This window comes from Agelaius phoeniceus, chromosome 3 (genome assembly GCF_051311805.1).
Source record: "Agelaius phoeniceus isolate bAgePho1 chromosome 3, bAgePho1.hap1, whole genome shotgun sequence".
In the NCBI taxonomy this organism is placed as follows: domain Eukaryota; kingdom Metazoa; phylum Chordata; class Aves; order Passeriformes; family Icteridae; genus Agelaius; species Agelaius phoeniceus.
In genome coordinates, this window is record NC_135267.1 from 15,491,992 (window position 1) to 15,514,658 (window position 22,667).

The following is a 22,667-nucleotide window of genomic DNA, read 5'->3' on the forward strand; positions in this document are numbered from 1 at the left end:
AGATGCCTCCATCAGCCCAAAATGAAGATGGTCATGCAGGAGCACGTCACACCCCTCAGGACCATGGCACATGGAGCAAGGTTGATAGCAGGGATAGTTTGGGGGCATCAGGGCATCATTGATACAGGCATTCAGGTGCTGTATCAATATAAGCACACAGTGCACACCAATAGGGATGGACTGCAGAGGGAAACAGCTGACACTGAAGACCTGATAGTCACAATACAGCTTCTACAGGTATTTTTCATTTCAGTCTGGTTTGAGCCTCTGGAAGTGAAATCTCACAAATAGTTGGGATTGTATCTTTTGCTTTAGTTTCAAACTAACATTTATGTACTTTGAACCCACTCAGTGATGGGGAAAGAAGACCCATAAATGCAGACAACTGGTAAATCTGCTTCTAAAGAACACTCCTGCTCCCATGCTAGTGCAGAAGCACCCAGCATGTGCTAAATAGCCAGCAGGGTGCCCTGTCAAGACACCACAAAACCTCCACCACAATGGTACAGTCTGTGCCTTATTGCCTCTGAGATGCCTAATAAATAATAAGATGGATTAGGAAGTAGTTGGAAAGTCACATCCAGAGGGTAGTGGTCAATGGCTCAGAGTCCTGATGGACATGAGTGACAAATGGTGTCCCTCAGGAGTCCATGCTGGGACCAGTGTTATCTAACACCTTCATTAATGACAGAGGCAAAGGAGTTGAGTGCCAGCCTGCAAATGATATTGAATGAGTGGTGCTGTTGACACACCTGAAGGACACAATGGCATCCACAGGGACAAGGACAAGCTCTGTAAGCGGCCCTGGGGAATCTCACGCAGTTTAACAAGAGCTGGTGCAAGGTTCTACACCTGGGTCAGGGCAATCCCTGGCATCAATCCAGGCTGGGGGATGAGCAGATCAAGAGCAGCCCTGATGGGAAGGACCTGGGGGTAGAGGAGAGGATGGACATGAGCCTTGTGCACTCACAGCCCAGAAATCCAACTGTATCTTGGGCTGCATCAAAAGCAGTGTGGTCAGCAGAGTGAGGGAGGTGATCTTCCCCCTGCTCTGCTCTCATGAGACCCCACCGGCAGTGCTGCATCCAGCTCTTGGGTCCCCTGCACAGGAAGGACATGGACCTGTTGGAGTGAGCCCAGAGGAGGCCACCAAGATCATTAGAGGGATGGAGCAGGTCTCCTATGAGGAAAAGCTACAAGAATTGGGATTGTTCAGCCAGGAAAAGAGAAGGTTTAAGGATGAACTAATTGCAGCCTTTCAGTATCTGAAGGAAAAATACAGGAAAGATTGAGAGGGACTTTTTACAAGAGCATGTAATGACAGAGGAAAGGGAAATAGCTTCAAACAGAAAGAGAGCAAGTTTAGATTAGATATTAGAAAGAAATTCTTTACTGTGAAGGTAGTGAAGCAATGGGACAGGTTGCCCAGATAAGTTGTGATTGCCCTACCCATGGCAGCATTCAAGGCCAGGCTGCATGGAGCTCTGACAACCTGGTCCAGTGAAAGGTACCTTCATCCATGGCAGGTGGGTTAAAACAACATGATCCTTAAGGTCCCTTCAAACCCAAACCACTCTATGATTTTATTATTCATTCCATGATGATTTTAAGACCCAGGCACCAAGGAAAGTTTTCTTTGGTATGTTCCCATAATATTTTCTAGGAGACACTAAATGTATACACTCAGATGATATAAATGAAAAATTGGTGCACATTAGTAAGACTTTGTTAATTAGTGTTGGTAAAGACATTGTTTGTAATCACAAGCCATGTGAAGTCAAACACTGTAATGATGAGAATCAGACCTTACATCATCTCTTTTATCTGCAAATCAGTCACTATGAATTATTTGAGCACTTGATTTCTTAAATTTGAATATTTAAATTAAACTAGGCTAGAAAAAAAAATAGGGCAAGAAATCCTTAGCATGCTGAGCTTAATGAATATTAGGACCAACGATCTACAATACCTATGTCACTAAAAATGAGGAAGGACCTTGGACTCAACAGCTGAAAAACTTGATACCTCCATCTGCAGAACAAGTATGAAGTGCTTTTTCAAAATTCACAACTATTTTCTCTGTATACATTGTGACATGGCTTCATTTTACTTTGTCATTGCTATAGAGGGTTTATTTCACACTAGGGTGGCAGTTCCTTGAGTTTCTCCACGATATGAGCATGTTTATGTCTTTTAATGAAGTATGAGAATTCATGTCCCCTAAGGTAACATCTCTTCAATCAAGCTCTTTATCAGAATTCTAGAGGTTTGAAACCTCCATACATGCTTTCCTCCACTAATTTCATCATGATACAATTATTTTTATTTGTTCAGCAGAAACTATTATTGTTTTTGTAGAAAATCTTAATTTACTAGATGCAACACTTTTTAGAACAAGCATAGAATGAAAAAATAAACAATATAATAAAAGAGTAGTGGAATATTGCTGTACATTTGTAGTTGTTAACTATAAAGGTCTATAAAGAATTTGTTTGTGAGATGTGTGTTTGCCATCTCTGTAGAGGATTACTCAGTAAACTAATTGTTATAACAATTACAAAGCTCTTATATGGAGCAACTGGCAGGAAATTATTTGTGAAATAGTTAAATCATTGTGACAGCATTTTACAACTTAAATGATGTCTTACATTAAAAGGAATTACACCAAACAGTTACACTCTCCAATTTTAATTAAAAATTGAATAATCCTAAAACCAAGTACCCAGTTTTTTAAAAGTACCTAATGCTAAACTGGAGTAGAATATGTATCAAAAAAATGGTCATTTAAGAAAATTCAAACAGTTGAAAATTTTTGGTGAAGACAAAAACCATTTTAATAATGCTTTCTTAATGCAATGGCAGAACATGCATAAATGCCTTGGAAGCTTCTCCTGAAAAGCAGCAGTAATGTGACTGGAGTTCATTTATGTCTTCACTCTTTGTGTAGGTGGCAAGCTACAGATTAAACTTTCTAACTCTTGCCTAAGGCCTTTGGCAGATGGTGTTATCCTAATTTAATTGTGGTGGTTTAGGAGGTTATAGACTTCAACCTACCCTTTCGCTCTCTGTCTAGGGTTTCTGCTTTTTCAGTAGTAGCACAACAAGTCTGAGTGTACTGGTCTTTCAGATAGTGCAGTTCACGGTCTGACATAAAAACATAATGGCCATAATTTTCAGGTAATACACAAGGCAGGATATGCACCAGGCTGTGAACTGTGGCACCTGACAAGAGGCACTCTCACTACTGTGGCAGTCTCCCTTTGGAAGCAGGGACGAAGCCTCCTGGACCTTCTGCAGCAGCAACTGGCAGAGCTCACCGCTGGAGTCTCCAGCCTTTGGGAGAGCTGAGACAGAAAGAGCTGCTGATAAACAAAGTTTGGAATGCTCTGATCAGTACAAGGGCAAAACAGGATTCAGATGAAAAAACAGTGAAGCAGGTCAGATGTAATGAATACAGCTTCTTGTATTGGTTCTGCCTTGCCTGCAAGACATATACTCTTCTCTGTTATCTCTCTAATGTGGCCTAACACAACACAGAGCTTGAATCAAGAATACTGCTTCCTCTAAAAAACAATAGACAGGGAAAAGCAGAAAGAAATGAGAACATGAATTGATAACAAAGGGCTTTTTATTTACAGTTTATTTACACTTTCCAGGGAAGTTTTGGAGCTTTTTGGAGTTGGGCATGACATTACATATGAGCAGGAAAGGTTCTTAGTTACCAAACTTTAGGTATATGTTTTATCCTAATCAATTTGTAAGACAAATCATTAAATTCATGTTTTCACTGGCTATCTCTTCAGATGACAACAGTGCCAGAAGGGAAACCACAAAATTACTAACGTATGATGAGAGCAAAGAATACAAACCTTTTGTTCATAAATTAATCCAATTTCATGCTTTCTCCCTTAAAACATAAGCATCAAGTTAACATGACACTGTTACCTTAGTTTAGACTTATCTGCAGATATCAAAACTTTCAGTCATAGAAGTATCATAAATGTTTGTTAGAGGCATTAGAGGTGAGGATGTTTTACATTTTTTAAAATTTGTACAGTACTTTAAATTACTTTTATTTTTAAACTTCTTTCTAAAAATACTTCTTTACATCTCACAGGAAGAAGCCTATAAGGGCTACATTCCCAAGATTTTCAGGCATATGTCTCAAATTTATGTTCCTCAGCCTGGAACAGCGATCCTCAAAATTCTCTAGCAGTAGCTGCATAATCCTGATCTTATAAAAAATTTGTAGGAATATCATAATTCCTGAGTACTGTATTTCCATGTGCTCAGAGACTGCTACAGGGAATGCTTTGAAGTGTTTTTACTTTGATCCTTCTGAGAGACTGGGTGACAAGCATGTCAAATCACAACACAGCTTGTCTAACTTCATGAGGGGGTTCTGTACTGCAAATTTGCATTTATGGAACATCCCTTAGTCATGGAAAGCAGTGTGATTTTACATACATCCCTGATCTTCCTATTGTCTTGGGAGATGCCTTGGCTGGATTTGGAGGGGATGGAATTCTTACAAACCTTCACAAAAGAAACTGAGCAAGGAGTTAAGGCAGTTAAGTTATGGATTTTACAGCAGTGTTTAGGAATCCATCTTGCCCAGCTTATGACAAGTGAATTAGATCCCTCCTTAGACTACCATCTAATCAGAGATGTGAACTTCCTGAGAATTAAATGGTGTTCAGGTGGGCTCTGCTCTGAAGCACCTCTCTAATTTTTGGAACCATACTGTGAAAAATCCATAAATACATAAATCTTATGATCTTCTGAGGAAACAGTTTCCCCAATCAGAATTCTCCACAAGTTCTTTTAAAAGGAGCAGAGAAGAACCCATGAGACATAAACCACCTGCTACTTCTCAGGAGTACAGACAGCAAGGAAAGTCATAGCAGGCAGCTCATTCAGCAGTACTATTGTGCTCTATACTCAAGAAGCTACTGAGAACTCTATTTTATACTTTAAAAAGATTGTAAGTATGAAGTAGCATTATTATTTCATTGAATCTACTTCACGAAGAATGAAAAAAACCTTCTCAGGATTGAAAACTGTCCTCCCTAAAGGTAAGTTGGAAGCAAGAGGATGCATGGAAGAAAGTAAAAAAAAGCCAAACTAGTACATTTTTGATAATTCAGATATTGTTATTGAAAGGAACAATGGCAAAAAGATAAGTTGTTGCACAAAACACCTAAGAGTTGACAACAAGACTTAATTCCTGTACCATTTGTCTGAGGTCATATTAAGACTTTGGGAGAATTTTGAATTACAGGTGTGTCAGAAAGAATTGTAAAAGAGGAATATAGCCTTGTTATGGAAGGCAAAACAAAGTGTGAAATTGAGTTCAAATGAAAGAAAAACTTAATTTCTGCAGGATGGTGAAAATGAAAGGGTAGCTGATTTAATACAGAGGGATGGATTCAGGAGACTCACAATGAGTCTCCTGAATCCATCCCACTGTATTAAAACATCCTGAAACAAAACATCCCGAAAAAAGTTAAGAACTGGAAACAGAGAATTAGGGTAAAGTTAGGTGAGGATGAGAAGGGGTGACAGATCAGATACAGAGAGAACATCAGTGTATGCAGCAAGAACTCAGAAACTGAGGGAGTTGAGCATATATTCTACAGCTCTATAGTTCTGTGTACTCAGATTACCTTTTCAGGTAAATAGTGGTGACTTGGGAATGACAGAAGTTTCTGCACATATTTCCAGGGCATGAAATTGTCAAATTTACTGATCTCCTAAGCAGGTGAACCAAGAGTAGCGTAAACAGTTATACAAAAATGTATCTACTATCAGGAAGTAGCAAAGTTGCAATTTGAAATATTATTCAACTTCAAGTTTATTCCAGGTTATTGATAACACTCAGAGATCTTTGTATGCAAATGCCAATTCAGAAAATAGTTCAAGCAAAAATCAAAGCAAGTCCACAGTTATGAGTCATGTATTTTAAGTCTAGCAAAGGAAACACAGGCATATTGGGTTTGTTTCAGCTGCTGCATGGAAAACAAAAAAAAGGAGCTTCATGCAGAGCATAAACTTAGTCATGATGCCACTCTGTGAACACTTTGTAAGCCTTAGCTAATTAGTCCATTCAAAATCCCTGCTGGGAAAACAAATAATATTCTTCTAGTTTTACAAATGAGGGATTGGAAGGAAAGTGACACTACTTTAAATGTCTTGCCCAAACACATGGAGATTCAGCATGGTGGAGTGTAATTAGAAGTTAAACAGTGAGTAATTCTCACTGCTGAGCTCAGACTATTCTTTTCTGCATTGCCTAAAAGCTTAGCAGTGCATTCAGGACAGCAGTGGAGAGGGGATCTGTAGATGGGAGGAAGGATCTTCCACTACAGCTATTAAAAATGTATGTGCAAAAACGAAGCAAAACAAAGGGTAACTGAGCCACTCACACTGATATGGACAAGCTATTATTATTACTTGCCTAGCATTGAAAATGTGCTTGACTGCACATTGTATCATCCATATATATTGTGAGAATTGATTGTACAAAAAAATAAATTATTTCTGATTATGCAATGCAATCATTTTGACAACATCTCACTAATGTCTATTTCTGTACCAATACAAAGGAAACTGCAAGTTAGCACTAGTGACATTTGCTTCACAGCTGCATGAATAAAATTATTTATTTCAAGCAGCAACCCTTACATAACCCCTTAGTGTAACTTTCATTTGCAGCATCATTTCCATCAGCTCTCATTTTCACAATGCTGTGGAAGTCACTATGTAGACAGGATACTTCAGAAGCAGTAAATCAGGCATGAAAGCTCTGCTGAATATTAGGGTTACTCTTTAAGCTGACTTGTTATTTCAGTGAGAATCTCTGAGTGAGATTCACTGTGCATCCTGATACAATGTACTGATAATTATGAATAGGAAAACATGGTCTAGACTCCAGTTTTTGAAGTATACCACTAATAGCAAACAAGAGATCTGGAAAATGATTTGTGCTCATGGGAGCTTCTCTTCCTTTCATTTCTCTTCCTTCATGCCCCCCATACCCATGAGGTGGAACTGCTCCAGCTCAGACACAGACTTGGTGGGGAAGTGCAAAGACTGCAGCCCTCCCTCTACTGATACTGCCTAGTGTGACATGAGATGCTCCTTTATCTTGGTGCAGGAGGGGTTCCCATGGTGATGGAGAACCCTCTCCTTCTTTCCACTTTGATTAAGTCTATATTTCTAAATCTCACAAACCTTGCTAGTTGAAACAATGCACATGACAACAGCAAATGCACAGTGTTGTTGGCAAATCAAGCAGACTGAAATGTGATTCACTGAAATGTGAAAAACACTGTGAAAGATATTCAAACACCAATAGAAACTTTTGTGTTGCTGTTAAACTGACCTGTGACTGTGAATAACTGGCTTTGTAATTTTGATTGAAATTCATCAATCCAATTTTCTGGTCCTATGGCAAAACTCACCCTAAAGTTCCAGAAATCTATTTTGTTTGGTCTTTGTAAAATGAAAGAAAAAAAGAAAAGTGTAAGGAAGTAATTTCTGAATTGCCAGTGACAGATATTTTCCTTTGATTTCACACATTTGCAGAAGATAGAAGAGACCTTACCGTAGCTGTCATAAGCCTCTTCACTTGTTCCGTGACCATAGTCGTAATATTCAGGCACACTGTAACAGATTCAGAGAGCCATGTCACTATTATCATGGGTAACCAACTCAAAACAGAAACACAGCTCACAAAATAAAAAGCCATTTAAACACTTTGATATGATAGCATAGTCCAGCTAGTTTCAGGCATAGGGAATATTTAAAGATATGAAAGATAATGTATCAGTGACAATAAAAGCTCTTGTACAGTATATAACATTTCTTATCTACTCAGCATAAAAAATCAAATTTGATCCTAACTGTAAACCTGGAGACGTGACAAAGTGAGAGAAATTCCATCTGCAAAAATGAGAGCTAAAAAAAGACCACTGTATCATTCATTGTTGTTAAACCAACCAAAGGGGTGTCATCCTCATTTACCTGGAATTCTAAACATTTATGTGTTACGAAACTCAGTCTGGTTTGTTTTCACAAAGCTGACCACATTGTATGGTGTGGAACCTGTAAACCACTTAACTTTGCCAGAAACACTGACAGGTTTCCAGCTTTGATCCTGAACAAGCACGTTCCCACTGCCTGTAGAGAGAAATTTGATTCTCCACAGCTGTTTTCCTTATATAGTTATTGGACACCCATGGAAAGTTTTATACACTGATCAATAAAACACAAATTGTAATAAACAAGGGTCTATGAGTGCAAAATCACACTTAACAGTCTCAAACTCACTTTTTCATTGTTTTCAAAAATTATATATAGTCATATTAACATGTTATCAAAATGTTTCAGATAATAGTTACACCCTGATAATCAGTAATTCCCAGCTATTATGTGGAGTGGACATCCAAAAAATTCTGCCTCTGAGACATAATTAAATGGAAAGGAAGTTATTCACATTTTTGCTTCACTACTATTATTATTTGTAGTTTGCATTGTGTTTTTGTACCTGGTTCCGAATTCAAGATCAGGCTATTTCTGTTCTCAGGTAACATGTAAGCATACAAGAATCAGTCTTTGCCCAGAAAAATCTGCAAACTTCATGAACTACACTAGATTGTATTTCTTCAATCTGCAGTGAACCCAACAGAAAATGTAACATTTTCTCTGTTAATAGTTTTTAGTTGTTACTTCTGCTTCTTTTCCCTGGACACTGTGTGAGATACTCTTGCAAAATGAACAGAAGCAGGCAAGAAGATCAATATTGCTATAATTATAACATTATTGCTCAGGCCATTTTCCATACTGGATTATTGTTTTAAAAATATTAGTTTACATTTGAGAGAGAATCTTAGTTGACAATGGATGGCAAGTAGAAATATTTCAGAAGTGCAATAGAGATAAACAAGCAATCTGTAACAATTATTTTCTTAACCTAATTTTAACTTTGCTCACAAACAGCCTGTAATCAGATTTTTAATTTCTTGAACTTAATAGCTATCCATAACTATTACTGGAATAATTTCTGAGAATGATTCATGTTCTCTATCTCACTCAAGAACACTGACTGCATGTATCGATTAACTGACAGTCAAGCTGTTTTGACTTGGGTCATGTCATTCCCTGAATGGCTAGGGATAGCTCTCAGAATTTTGGCTGCAAATATTCATTGATTTGGTTTTGTTTCTTTTTTGTTTTGTCTTTCTTTTTTTTTTTTTAAACTGAAAATGAAACTATAATTGTGTGCATTAATTCAGTAGTTTAGTCAGAAGTCATTCATGTGAGTGAATTACAATGACATCAGTATCTCAGAGTGATGAAATTCATTTGCTTAAAGCAGTTGCAGAAAGTGGACATAAGAATAACATGAATGAAATTAAGTTAACACTTCAATGAAGACTTTTCCCAATGCCAATCAAGCTCTATAGGACACAAGCACAAGACTTCCTGGACAATGGAAACCATCCAGCTGCTTGAAAACTAATTATATAAATATACAAACTCTCCTATTGAAATGGTGCAACAAACAAACAAGAAGAATACATCTTTTATTTGTAGAACACAATATTAATTCTGTTCTATTTTGCAATTATTTTAGTAGCCAATTAAATGAAATTACAGGATTATGTAAAGTGAAGTAAAGCACTGCAGCATCAGGGTTAAATCATTTATCCAGTCATAGCTACAAAGCTTAGACGTAAGAAATGACTTGCACTGTTCAGAACAGACACATGACATACCACCCAGCTCTGGCAGACTGAAAAACTAAATTTAGAAGCTGCATTTTGGCATATTGCCTGCTTTCCTGGCTAGAGGAGGGTGTTGGACTAGTGAATGATGTTAAAAGAAAAGAAACACAAGAACTCCTATCTTCTGCCAGCAGATAAGATGCTAATACTTCTTCCTGATTGGTTTTTGCAAACCAAAGCAGCTGCCTCCAAAGGGGCCAATCCAAAGGCCAGTAACTTATCAACAGCAATCCTGCTTTCAGTGATCACTGATGAGGGCCTTGAGCTATTTCCCACCAACACAACATCCAGCAGAACATAAGACTTGCAAGAGCAGGTAAAAGATTCATTGCTACATTATTGGTGTTGCACGTTTTTATTTGAGAAAGAAACATACAATCATAGAGATAATAAGGATGTGAGATAAAAATCCTGCAGTGAACATTCTGAACTTAAATACATTATCAACAGAATACTAAGTTAATACACAAAAATCATAAGAAAAAAACTGTATTACAACTATAAAAAGGAAGTAATTTGTTACACACTGCGTATTTGATGCCTGTGAGCATAATACTTAACACACTCCTGAAAACATATAATTCATAGCATAATACATGATTGTCATCTTAGCCCTACAACTTTATTTCCCTGAATACAACATCTTTGTCATAGATTTGAGCCAAAATGGCATTTTAAATTCCTTGCCAACTCATATTGAAAAGTGTTTTGAAGAATATGTAAGTGAATAAAACTTACTTCTTACTATGAAATACCAGACTTAAACTCATATTTTGTGGGCTAGACTGCTTATCCATTCATCTGCTTTATTTCAAACCTCTCTGAATAGTCACTATAATCTACAATACACATTTAGTTGTAGACATTTTCCTCTGTTTTACAGCAAAATAAACAATGGGCGATATTTATAAAAAATATGTGATAGATTAAGGCTTTAAAAACATGATGTTCTTTTTTTTTGAAATTACTGAACTACAGAGAGAGGTAGTTCCATTTGCATTATGGCCAACTGAGAAGGAAGCAATCAGCAAATGCATTCAGCATAAATAATACTTGTTTATATAATTTTATAGTTCTCAGACTGTTCCTGGAAAATACAGTGATCATGAGCTCTAGAAACCACTGATTCTCTTGGCAGTGTTAATTGGAAACAAAACACCATTATCTATCATTAGCATTCATTACTTTCAAGCAACATGAAGTGTAATTTACTTAAAGTACGTGCACCCACCTGAAAGCAGGATGCAACGCATTTTATAAAGCAGACAGGATTAACTCATTACCAACTTTTCAGCTTTTACTTCACTATACTTTATCATCATATTTCTGAAACATAGAGGTCTTGATGTACTATGACTTACACTTTGGGAACCTTCTACAGGTAGCAGTCATGGAAAAATTTATATACACAGGGGTATGTATTCTAGAAGTAGTTTAATTTGGTTTGTATATGAGAAACTCTGATGTTATTTTTCTCTATAAGAAATATTTACAACACAGATATATCACCCTGTCCTAATTCCTATTTACACTGGAAATCTTCATAATCTACCTATTTGTGCTTATTGTTTTTAACTTTTCATTTTGGTTAATATTTTTGAACATGTTCATTTTTAAGATTTGAAATCAAAGTTTCCATGAACAGTGATCTGTTCTCTCTCTTCATGCTGACAAAGCTGGATCAGTTTCCAAAAAAAACCCAAACCCAAACCAGAACAAGATGCTTGTTTTTGAGAGATGAGGGTCCTTTAGTGCCATCCAAACTGCATTATCTAGGGCTCCTATGATATGATGAAAGCTCAAGTACAGAGACTGTATCTAAACGGCAACCTTTAAAGCCAACAAAGACTTTTAACCTCTCATTAACTGGGACTTTTTCAAATTGGTATTAGTGCAAAAAAATGAATTCCAGTTTGACTGTGTCAACACCCATGGGAAGCCACACAGCTTGCTCAAAAGCCTGTAGAGAATAGCCCTTTAAAGTGGTTTAGGCTGGGAATCACAAACAAAAGTGTTAAGATTGAAGCCACAAAAGCCTGACTCTTGGCTCAACAAGCTACCCAAGGGAAGTGTGATGTTCACCACTCAGAGGTCACTGGGGTTAGGTACAGGAAAACATGACATTAATGAATAGACTGCATTAGCCTTTGACCAATCTCTTCCTGCACCTGCAGGAAGCTGCTGGCAAGAGACCCCAGGTTATCAATATTACCATCTGGCTCCCTGGCCGCCCCTACAGCTGCAGTAATTCAAGGCAGCAGAACATTGCAAGAACTGAAGAACAGAAGTACTTTTTGTTCCCTCATGCTCTTTGGTTGTGTGTGGGTTTTTTTGTTTTGTTCTTCCTTTCTCTCTTTATGTCCTTCAGATTTTTTTTGGGGGGAAGGATGCATTTAAGCTTTTCTTCTCAAATGTGGTTGCAGACATACAATGAGCTCTCTAAAGGTACAAGAAAGGTACTAGAAGGTACTACCTCTAAAGGTACAAGAAAGAGTTTATGTTCTTTAAACATCGCTAATGAGTGAATCTGTACAGAAGCGTGTTCTGTAGTCTATCCTAAAAGATCCTAAGAAATGGAAAGTCTTTGAGTAACACAGGTTAATTCAGATTTAGCAGAGAATATTTTCCTGTAAAAACAGTTTTTTCTTCCCTAATGGTACTTTTTCAGTGGGAGAGTGTATATTAGTATACGAGTATTTTATTGGGAAATGTTTGGGAAGAAGCTGGCCAATTTAGAGGCTTTTGATAAATCACTGGAGCTATAACTAAAAATAATTTGAGATACTTCCATCTTTGTGTTTTAGAGATCAACAGTGTGAGAGTGAACCAATATTGTGGTTTGGGATTGGGAATCTCTGAGGAGGAATTCTCAGCCTTTGACAGTTTGCAATCAGCATCTATACATAGGTACAGATAAAAGAACCTTTATCACTCCTTAGAGATATATCCTAGTCAGGGTTACCTTTAGACAAGATTTCTTGGGTCAAGCTAATGCCCAGGACAGCTCATAAGGACCCCTAGAAGTGGGATTTAATATTTTACAGGTGGGATTCAATATTTTAGACAAGTCTCTTTTTCACATCCTCAAATGGATCCTGTGTACTCTTGGTCTAAAATTATCTCATTCTTTCCCTCTATAATTTCTGTTCAGTAATCTTTGGCGTTTCCAACTTCCAACATCAATAAGTGGTAAAGTCAAATATTCAGATCCTGTGCTAACAGGATGCAGTCTAATGTTACTGCAGTTGTTTTATGTAAGATTCTGTTTGTAAAGCTTCTCCCTCCTACACGAGGGAGAGAGCCAGAAGGATTTAACACACAGTTGGCCGTGAAAGAAAAGCTGTTTACACAAAGCAGTATACTTCTGCCTGGAAGAGAGGTGAGCAAGATCTGCATTCACATGAATTACAATAAATGAATTTTTTACAAAATAATATCTCAGAGCGGAAATGTGTGAATAAAGAAATAATCCTTCTAGGAATCTGGAACTTACTGGAACATTCTTATTTAATAAAGCATTGTGTCTATAAGGAAGATGACAAATCTTTTGAATATAGGAACTTACAAGATTCAGTCTTAAATCACAAATATAGTCCTTTACTCAATACTTCTTTAGAACTAATGGAATAATATGGTGAGCATTTTGTGGATCAAGTCTCCCTTTTTCTGAAAGCTCAGTTTTGATTGTATACAATATTTTTAACAGAGGATAGTATCGCCATTATCATACTCCTGGATTTATTTAGTACCTTACAACATGCCTGAAGTTAAACTAGATTCAACTGCCTCCAGCATTTTTGTGTTTGATTTTGTGCTACTGAAAATATGAATTTAAAGCTATTATAAACAATGAAGGCAGTGAAGTTATACAAGCATAGGACTGGAGAGCCAACATAATTGCAAGATGACTTTGGTTTTTGAAGTTTTTGCAAAATATGAAATACAAACCAATCTGCCATTTAATTTCACATGGCAGTTTCTATTTATCTATTCTACATTCCACTGTCATTTTCTATAGATACAGAATTATGATTGACTGTTTCAGCATATAATACCAAATGTCTGCAGACACAGTATTTGCAATGGGAATGATGCAGCATTTTAGGAATCCTAGACAGTTTTAGAGGAAAAACTTTTCTCTAGTTGGAAGTAGTGAAATTTGACTCAACTTTGCTCATTGAATCAAATAAATGAGAAGTGGCATTTGAAAACAGTTTCTGATGATAAATGCCATAAGTAGATTGCTGTGAAGATACATAAAATGTCATATTCTAGGCTTCCTGCCTTGATTGATTTCAACAGATTGGAAATAAAATACAGGGAAATCTTTCTTTACGGACAGACAGATATAAGCACATGGCCAAAATGAAATATGACAAAATAGATATACAATGCACAGTGCTTAAAAAGTGAAAGAGTGTGTAGTAGAGAAAATAATAATGAATATCTAAGTTTGAAAATAATCAGTGTAACTATTCTACCTATTGCAGCCTCTACTATATATATGTGTCTATGTATTTTACCACATAATAATATTTTGATAATGAGACAGAAGTCTGCAAACCTCTGCTTATATCACTAAAACATTTAACTATGTGATAATCTACTAATTCAATTAATGATTATTCCCAGTCTTGTCTAACCATTGTTTATAAACTAAGGACAAAATTCTGTCATTTAACTATGGATAGTTCACAACTAATCTGCTGGAATTTTTCAAAAAGCAAGTAGCTGAAAACTGTGGGACTTCTGAATAGAGGTCACCAAGGAACGTGTACACCCAGCTGAACTTTATACTGCTGTCTTTACAAGTGTACTAGTTTGTTATTTTACTTGCACCACTGCTTTGAGAAACTCATCTTTGGAAACAGATGTACATACAGTACCTTGATATCTGGAGGTCAAGCAAGGATAACCAGGATGAACTGGAGCTCATGCAAATATATCCTGCTGATGCAAACAATTATTTCAGATACAACTGAATAAAATACTCTTCCTAAGTAATTTTTCAGCATGGCTGTGCACTGATGTGATTGTACTGTAAGTCACATAAGTGACATGGATTGAACTGTGGTCCATGTTGTACTCCTGCATATCAGATCAGAAATAATTAAGTGATTCCTAAAGCTCCTCTACTAGCAGCCCACACTGCAGAAAAAAGAAGCTATAAACACAAGCTTTAAAGTAGATAACATGAACTTTGAAATAGAAACAATAACCAGGGAAAACAGTTTCTTTTCAAAGTCAATAACTTGTCATATATTCAACTTCATTGGCTGAATATGCTCTAGAAATTTTCTGTGGGTATGAGTAATTAGAAGAATGTGGCACCAATTGGAGGCTGCATGGATAGGTGTTGCTACAAACAGATAGTTACTGGGATAAAACTACATTGATAAGGTCATAGTATCTATTTTCCATAGCAGCATTGTGGACACAGGGAGCATTTTTGTCCTTTTACTTCTGTTCCTAGTATTGAGAAACAGATGCCCAACTGGACTTTGCACGTAACAGTGCAGCTTTAGGTATTATTGTACCTTCTGAATTAAACACAATTCTGTGTGGTGAAAGGTATCAGTCAACTTGAATTTCTCTCTTACTGCACCTTTTTTTCTTCTTCATTCCTCTAAGAAAATTCCATTTTAGCGATTATCTAACACAATGTTTCTCAGTCTTCAAATCTTGCAAGAGCTACTTAGAATTTATTCCAGATATACTAGTGCCATTTTTCTGTATGTTAAAGCTTAGATTCTTTACTATCATTAACATCTTAGAGGAGAAATTTGGAGAGGACATATGCAATTCCAATCAGAAACAGAAGTTTGTTTATTTCCTCAGCAGATGCAGGATGGGTTTGATGTGTGAGTTGAACAGACCAAAAAGAAGTTCTTTGGCCAAAATAATTGGCATACCAGCATAAAATGTCTGTCAGAGGACTGCTGCCTAAAGCATTACATAACATATTTGCAAGATTAACAGTAAATATTTTGCCAAGAATTGCTTCAAGTTCCTAAAATTGGCTTACTGTTGTTATTATTATTAGTGAGGCTGGGTGCAGACAGGCATGAGAAATCCTTTTTACCTATGTCATCTCGCAGTCACAGCAAGGATGACAACATGCCAGCACGAGGCCTGTACTGCTGTGGCATGGAATCTGTAACAGCAACGTTGTGCACTATTTTCATCTGTCTTTTTTCACTGAATTATTTATTCTTCTTGTCAGTAAGTTATGGGTTTCCTGATATTTACAAGTCTATTTACAGCCCAAGGTGGGAGTCATCAGCCCTTCTTTCTTTAGACTTGCACACACTGGCAACTCATTTTGCTGCTGAACTATGTTTTTAACAAAAGCCATACAAAAAAAAGGCAGAATAAAAAGCTAGGCAGCCAGACCTGAAAGCCATTGCCAATATACCATCTACCTGTTCACAAAAGCCAGAATGGATCAATGGATGACTGCTCATGCCAGGCACTGTGGGACAGGGAAATAATATCAAACTCTAAATTTAAGCTTCATCAGATAATCCTTGGCTTCCTTTGCTCCTCCCTGTTGGACACCACTGTTTACACTACATATGGCTGGATAAGGTGGGCACAAGTGAATTAAAGAGAATATACCCTTCCTGGTTCATCCCATGACCAGACAGTCAGTCCCAGGTTTCCTTGGTATATCTCTTTTGGCTGTGAGACATGGTATCTTTGAAATGAAACTGTTGGTGCTGGCAGAGACACAAAGGCCAGTGGAGATGACTGCAGATGTGGTAGCAGAGCTGAAGATGGCTCTGTTGACCATCAAGATTCATCAGCAAATGATCCATTTTCACCAAATTATTCTGTTGGTCTTGGCTGAGAAGTCTGCCCACACTTTGCACATGGGACAGTCCGATCCCCAACAACCTCTGAGTAACCAAAGAGGTTGATCTTCCACATCTCCTCACAAAACTTAGCATCCTTTTCTTCTGGTGATCTAGTGATCTCAGCCCATGAATCCTGAACAGTGGTGATAGATCAACAGACTTAAATGTTCCTGGTAAGAAAATCAAAAAATGCATTACATTTTGAAAGCTAAAGCGATTCTCCTACATTTTCTGTGTTACAGCTGAGTTGGAAATTAACACTTCTACCATTTTGTATATTGTGTCTATATTTTTTAAAATAAAGTTGCCAGACTAGAGATTTGGGAGGTAGATCTAGCTGGCAGAAATGTTTTGAATGTCCTCTGCCTTACTTTCAAGTACAGAGAGAATAGTGTACGAACTTAACAACTACTGAATATCTCTTGGTGTCTCTGGACAGTCAGATAATCTTATCAATGAGAGCCATCTTCATATTATATGGAAGGGAGGGGAAGAGAGAGGAAACAAAGGTCATAGAGAAACTCAAATTACAGTGCATTATTGCCTATGGAAAGTATGTCAGATATGGTGTCTTCTCCTGCCCACTGACATGGTTGTTACCTTGCTGTTTTTGATATTTGACAAAGCATTCATTGTAATTACCTTAAAAACTGTATTTTGACATCTGTATGAAAAAATTTCTAAAATGAGTAGGGTTTCTAAATGTCCTCAGAAAATGTGTAGTCTTTCACAGAATCCTGCAAATAATGCTTACAGACTCATTTGGGAAGGACAGACAGTTCTTTTAAATAAATCTGTCCTGAGGTTCCATCTTGTGTTGTGAGTTGTCATTATGGGACAGGAATATAAGGAGGGGAAAAGAGGCTTTATAAATACATCTTCTGCTATTTAAAGCAAGACATACCTGCATGCAATATAGACTGTCATAACCCATAATTCTCTTATTTCTAAAATAAGCCTCCCCATCTCAATAAGGTACAGGTGGCACTTACCATAGTGCAAGTCCTGCTTCTCTCTTTCTTCAAGTGGCTTCTTTGTTCCATTTCAAAGTGTGCTTGAGACTCCTCTTAGCTTGTTCAGACAAGCAGACTTACTGTGGGTTTCATTCCAGCCTGATTCTGAGACTCTGTCATGATCTCTTCCACAGGTGACCCCATCCCCCCAGTTTCAGCCTAAAAATCAGACTGCTGTTATGAAGGACAGACAGAGCTTTCTCTCTGGAGAAGTCAATTAGAGAAGGACCCATACCAAGTGTATTGTTGGACCTGCAACACCATCCCTGACTTTTAGTACAAATTTTTAGATAATTCTGCACTGAACTATAGCATCTGAATGGTCTTGGGGATTGGTAATTGTGGTGTTCCTTCTACTAAACCATAATCCTATGTTGCAGCACTGTGCATGTCGATACTGTGCTTGTTTTCTCTGCTGTTGGCAGAGCTTAGTTTGCAAAATTCTAAATCAGATCTCTTGGACAACAAAGGACTAAGGCTCCCTGTATGGGCAGAAAGACTCTGGCAAATGGGAAGTAGATACAAGGTATGGAAGACAAAGGCAGGGATAACAGGGGGGGTGGTGGCAGGCTGCCCAAACTCTGTCTTACTCTGTGCATGGGGTGAGCAGGGGAACAGGGGGAATTTACTATGAGCTCTGCCCTAGAGCACACTCAAGTCAGCCTGAGCTCAGACCATCCACCCCGTCTGTTCATGACCCTACATCCCAACACGTTCTTTTTGAAGCAATGAAGAGAATAAGGCTTGGCCAACATGCACAGCAAGACAGACAGACAAAAGTATGTACCACTCTAAGAAATTCCACACTGAGTCCCTAATAAGCCACGAAAAGCAGTTGGAAACTCTGCCCTTAACATGAACAGAAATCTTGGTACTCTGCATTAAGCCACTAACTACAATTGCTTCTCATCTCATGCTTTAGAATTTCAGTCATTCCCTGCAGAGGGAAGCAATGATAATTTCCTGGCTGAGCACAGACATTGTTGGCAAGTTTTTGTTAATTTTTTTCCCTTAAATGACACAGCAGATGAGATGAGTAAGTACTTTTGAGCAGTTCTACTTATCTTTGTTAGGTGTGCACATGGTATGACTCATATGACTGGATTATACTAATAAGCAAGATCTGAGACTTGGAGAAAACATTTTGAAATACGCATCTAACTAAATATTTTGGGTACACTATTTCACTGCATTGTATTATTTTTCTTTTTTGCTCAGTAAGCAGGCATTTCTATGAAGCTAAATGGCCAATAAGGAGCAGAAATACAAATTGTGTATTTAATGGTCCATTTGTTCTTTAAATCTTTGAAACAATAAGCATGGAGCTCTGAAAGTGCTCTCTTTGAAATCAATAGGCTACTTGAGGCATTAAGTGCCATTTAACATGGGTAAGTATGACCACATATCTTGTCATATATTTCAAAAGTAAATATTTTAGTTGCAGTTTTTAAACAGATTAGGTATCCTGGAGGTAGCTCAAATTACTAGAAAACGTATCTCATGACTAAACTTAATAGCTGTTTAATTGACTAAATTATGTGATATAAATTTTGTCTCTTGTACCAAATTATCACTACTAGTTCTAGCTGCATTATAATACACTCCTCATAAAGTTGATATATTTGTCATTTAGTTGCCTGAGACATCAACTTGCAAAGAAATTACAGGTTAATTCAGATGTTATAAAGCAATGTCATATCAAGATATTTCCAACTAATTATTGTTTCTACACCAGAAGCAATATCTCCTGTGACAATTCACTCTTGTAGCAGAAAAGGAACTGAATTGTTTTAAAAAAAGTTGAAGTACATTTGACAACAAGAATACCTACCTACATAATGACATAGCGGGTGCAGCTAGTAATTACTTGAAAGTGTTAAAGTATACTTGATGGAGTTCACATTTAGGTATGACAAATCCTTTTAAATATACTTCACTGGATATAAAAATACTTATAAAGTATTTTTTATCCACTGAAGTATCACTCACTACAGCAGTTCTGAAGCTGAACATAATTCTGACAGGCATTTACATCAGCAAAGCATTCAGTGAAAAAGATGGCTCAACAGAAAGCAAGTCTAAGGTCCTCTGGCCTTGGGAATGTAGAACTCTGTATATATACATCACTTTCTTGCTCAGTGAGAAACACACTAACTGAGTTAAAATCTGTATCTTTACTTGTTAAAGTTTCATTTGCCTTTCCACAACCTTACAAGTACTTTCAGCAGTGCATAAGACCACTTCCTGAATAACTGGTTGAAAAACCCTGTTATCCTTTATCTTAAATGTGAAAAAGATGCCATTCCATATTTAATAAACATGCACTGGCTGTCCAATTAATGGATGAGTGTGCATGGTGTATGTACATAAAAAAGGGATAATTTTTGTTGCCTCATCTTATTCACACAAATCAATATGACATGTGAATGTAGCCTTTTCGTATTATTCCACATCACAAGGACAAAAATAAGTTTCCAAACTTATAAGTTCTGAGAGTTGCTTAGAAAATAACTGGTTGAAAACAGATAGTTTCAGCCTTACTTTTGGCATGTAATTCCCCTCTATAGTTTACCTTGATGGTGGATGCCAACCAGAAACAGGTTACCATCACAAATATTTTTTGAATTTCCTTCTGTTTTTTCTCAAAACATTGTAAAAGCCGTAAGTATGAGATACCCTTCACAACTTATGATCAGTAAAAGATAAAAAAAAAGGGGACAAATAAGTTCAGAATAACATCAAATAAGAAAATTATGCAATCGCTTGTTAAAAAAAATACACTTAATTTGCACCAATTTTAAAAGCATAGCTGCTTACATTTTTACATCATCTGAATCTTTGTATATGGATTTGGACTGTCATTATTACTTTTTACTTCAAAAGTACTCAGGGATTTGTAAAATTTAGTGTGGAAAATAAACCATGGGAAATTTACATGAAAAACTAAGATAAAAAAGTGTCCTTTGGAGAAATAATGTAAAAGCACAAATGCTTACCTTTGTGTTTGGGTGGCATAACTGTTATCATATGCCTCATAGCTCGGATCATCATATTCACCCCCATATCCATCATCATATCCCTAAGGGGAAAACAAAACACCACAGCTTAGAAGAGTGATAAATCAAAGCATATTATCAAGCTGTAGAAATATATTGCATCAACATGGCATGTCATGTTTGCCCACGATAATGTGACACACAGAGCTGACCAAAGAGAATTGTGAATCGTGAAGACCAACCTGTACATTGCAAGAATAAAGTAATCAGTCTCTCATTTAAGAACTCAGCTTATTCACTGATAAACTGTGGTGCATTGTCCAAACCACAGTGCCTCAGTGGGATTTGTGTGGAATACTGATGAATGAATAATAAAAGCAATTTCTGAGCCCTTTGTTACATTAATGGTTCTATAAATACCTACAGGTGAAATGAACAAATGGCAGGTCAAAGATACTGACTGTTCTACACTATTAAAAATGGCGTTATGATAAAATCTTAATATTCAGTATATTGAAAAAATGCAAAACAACAAAACAAAACAACCTATGAGAAACAGTATCTGTCAAGCAAGTAAAGGCATATGACTTTTAAAAACAATGCAGAGTAAGCCCCTTTACTTTCACTGAGCATCTTACTCTTTTTAAAGGCATGCTTGTTTGTGACAAATTAACCAATAATTTAGTACAGGTTCCTGCTAACTTAAGGTTCTCACTGAAGAGCTCAGACAGATGAGCAGGTCACCTAAGACAGAGAGACACAAGTGACTTCAGAAGGTTCAGCTCATCTAACACCTGAATTTTCCACTGAGAGAGTAACTGGCAATTGTGATCCATTGTAGCTGTCTCTGAACCAAAGAATGCTCAGGAACCACAGAATAAATAAACAAATAAATAAATATATATAATCCAAGGGATGACTTTTGATATGCTCTTTTCATATGACAAGACAACAGAGTAGGTAAGAAATGCTGTATGGAAACTAATTTTTTTTATTTCTCTGTGATTTTTGGAAGCCAGTATTTGTAGTTAAATTGCAATGAAACATTTGATTGTCTAAAGAAAGCCTTGCTGTTAAGGGAAATGCTAAAAGAAATAGTGAACTTAAAAAACTTTGACTTGATATTAATTACAGCAAAAGGCAATTTTTCCTCTCACAAGCTATGCAAAATTTGGTCAGGCTGGGGGAGAAGGGACAGCATGAGGCAGCTCCAAAATAACAGCAGTCCTATAAACAATCACTCTAGTACACTATCATTTTCACCCAAAGTATAGTTAGTTTGGTACTTCATTATTTCTGCTAATTAAACTCCCCAGCGGTATTGAATAAGACTTCACTGGCATTCCTAAATTCAAGAAAACATTCTATGGAGGAAGCATTCAGTTGCTTCCTTAGGTCAAGCATATTAAATCTGCCTGTTCCTCTGGGCTACCCAGCAGTGAGGGTAAGTGTGGATTCCAGGTGGGAGGTTTCATCTCTGTGGTGCTCTAAGTCCTGAAGGAAGGACAGGACTCTGCATGGTGATTTCACTGTGTCACCTGAAGTAAAGTAAAGACTTTTAGGACAGAAGGGAGTGTCCATTTTCAAACTGGAAATGGCCTCTCCCAGAATCTGAAGTCAACACAAACCCCGTCATCTTCCCTTTTAGGTGGTAGTGCACCATTTTGATTTGTCTGCATTAGTATGAACTCATAGCAAAAAGTACAGCTAAAAACATATCCCTGCAGATGACAGTGATGTATTTAACATTATATAGCTAAATACACTATCTTGCTTCAGGGGACAGGATAAGAGAAACAATGCACCCCAGGAGACAGATGTTAGTCACATTGATTAGTATGCTACTGGGTGGGATCCTGCTACAGCGAAGATGAGGGTGATGGAAGTTCCTATATAAAGACAAATAGCTAGAGGACAGACATTTCAGCCTGCTTACCCAACCATCTGAGAGAACAGGAAAGGCAACAATTACAAATTAGCTCTCTCAGTTTCTTGATGCCTGAGGTGGATCAA

At 37.1% G+C, this 22,667-nt stretch overlaps 1 protein-coding gene across 9 annotated transcripts in view; it reads right to left on the reverse strand.

Moving 5' to 3' along the window:
• The window catches only part of KHDRBS2 (KH RNA binding domain containing, signal transduction associated 2), a 340,503-nt gene that overhangs the window by 38,546 nt on the left and 279,290 nt on the right, over positions 1 to 22,667 (reverse strand). For all 9 annotated transcript variants that reach the window (XR_013181236.1, XR_013181235.1, XR_013181233.1 and 6 more), the window contains exons 7-8: positions 20,655 to 20,737; positions 7,607 to 7,665 (exon numbers count right to left, since the gene is read on the reverse strand). Coding sequence is in view for 1 of the 9 variants with exons in the window: in XM_054629453.2 (XP_054485428.1) it covers positions 7,607 to 7,665; positions 20,655 to 20,737 (142 nt within the window). In the remaining 8 variants the exon portion in view is untranslated. The remainder of the gene's footprint in view (positions 1 to 7,606; positions 7,666 to 20,654; positions 20,738 to 22,667) is intronic.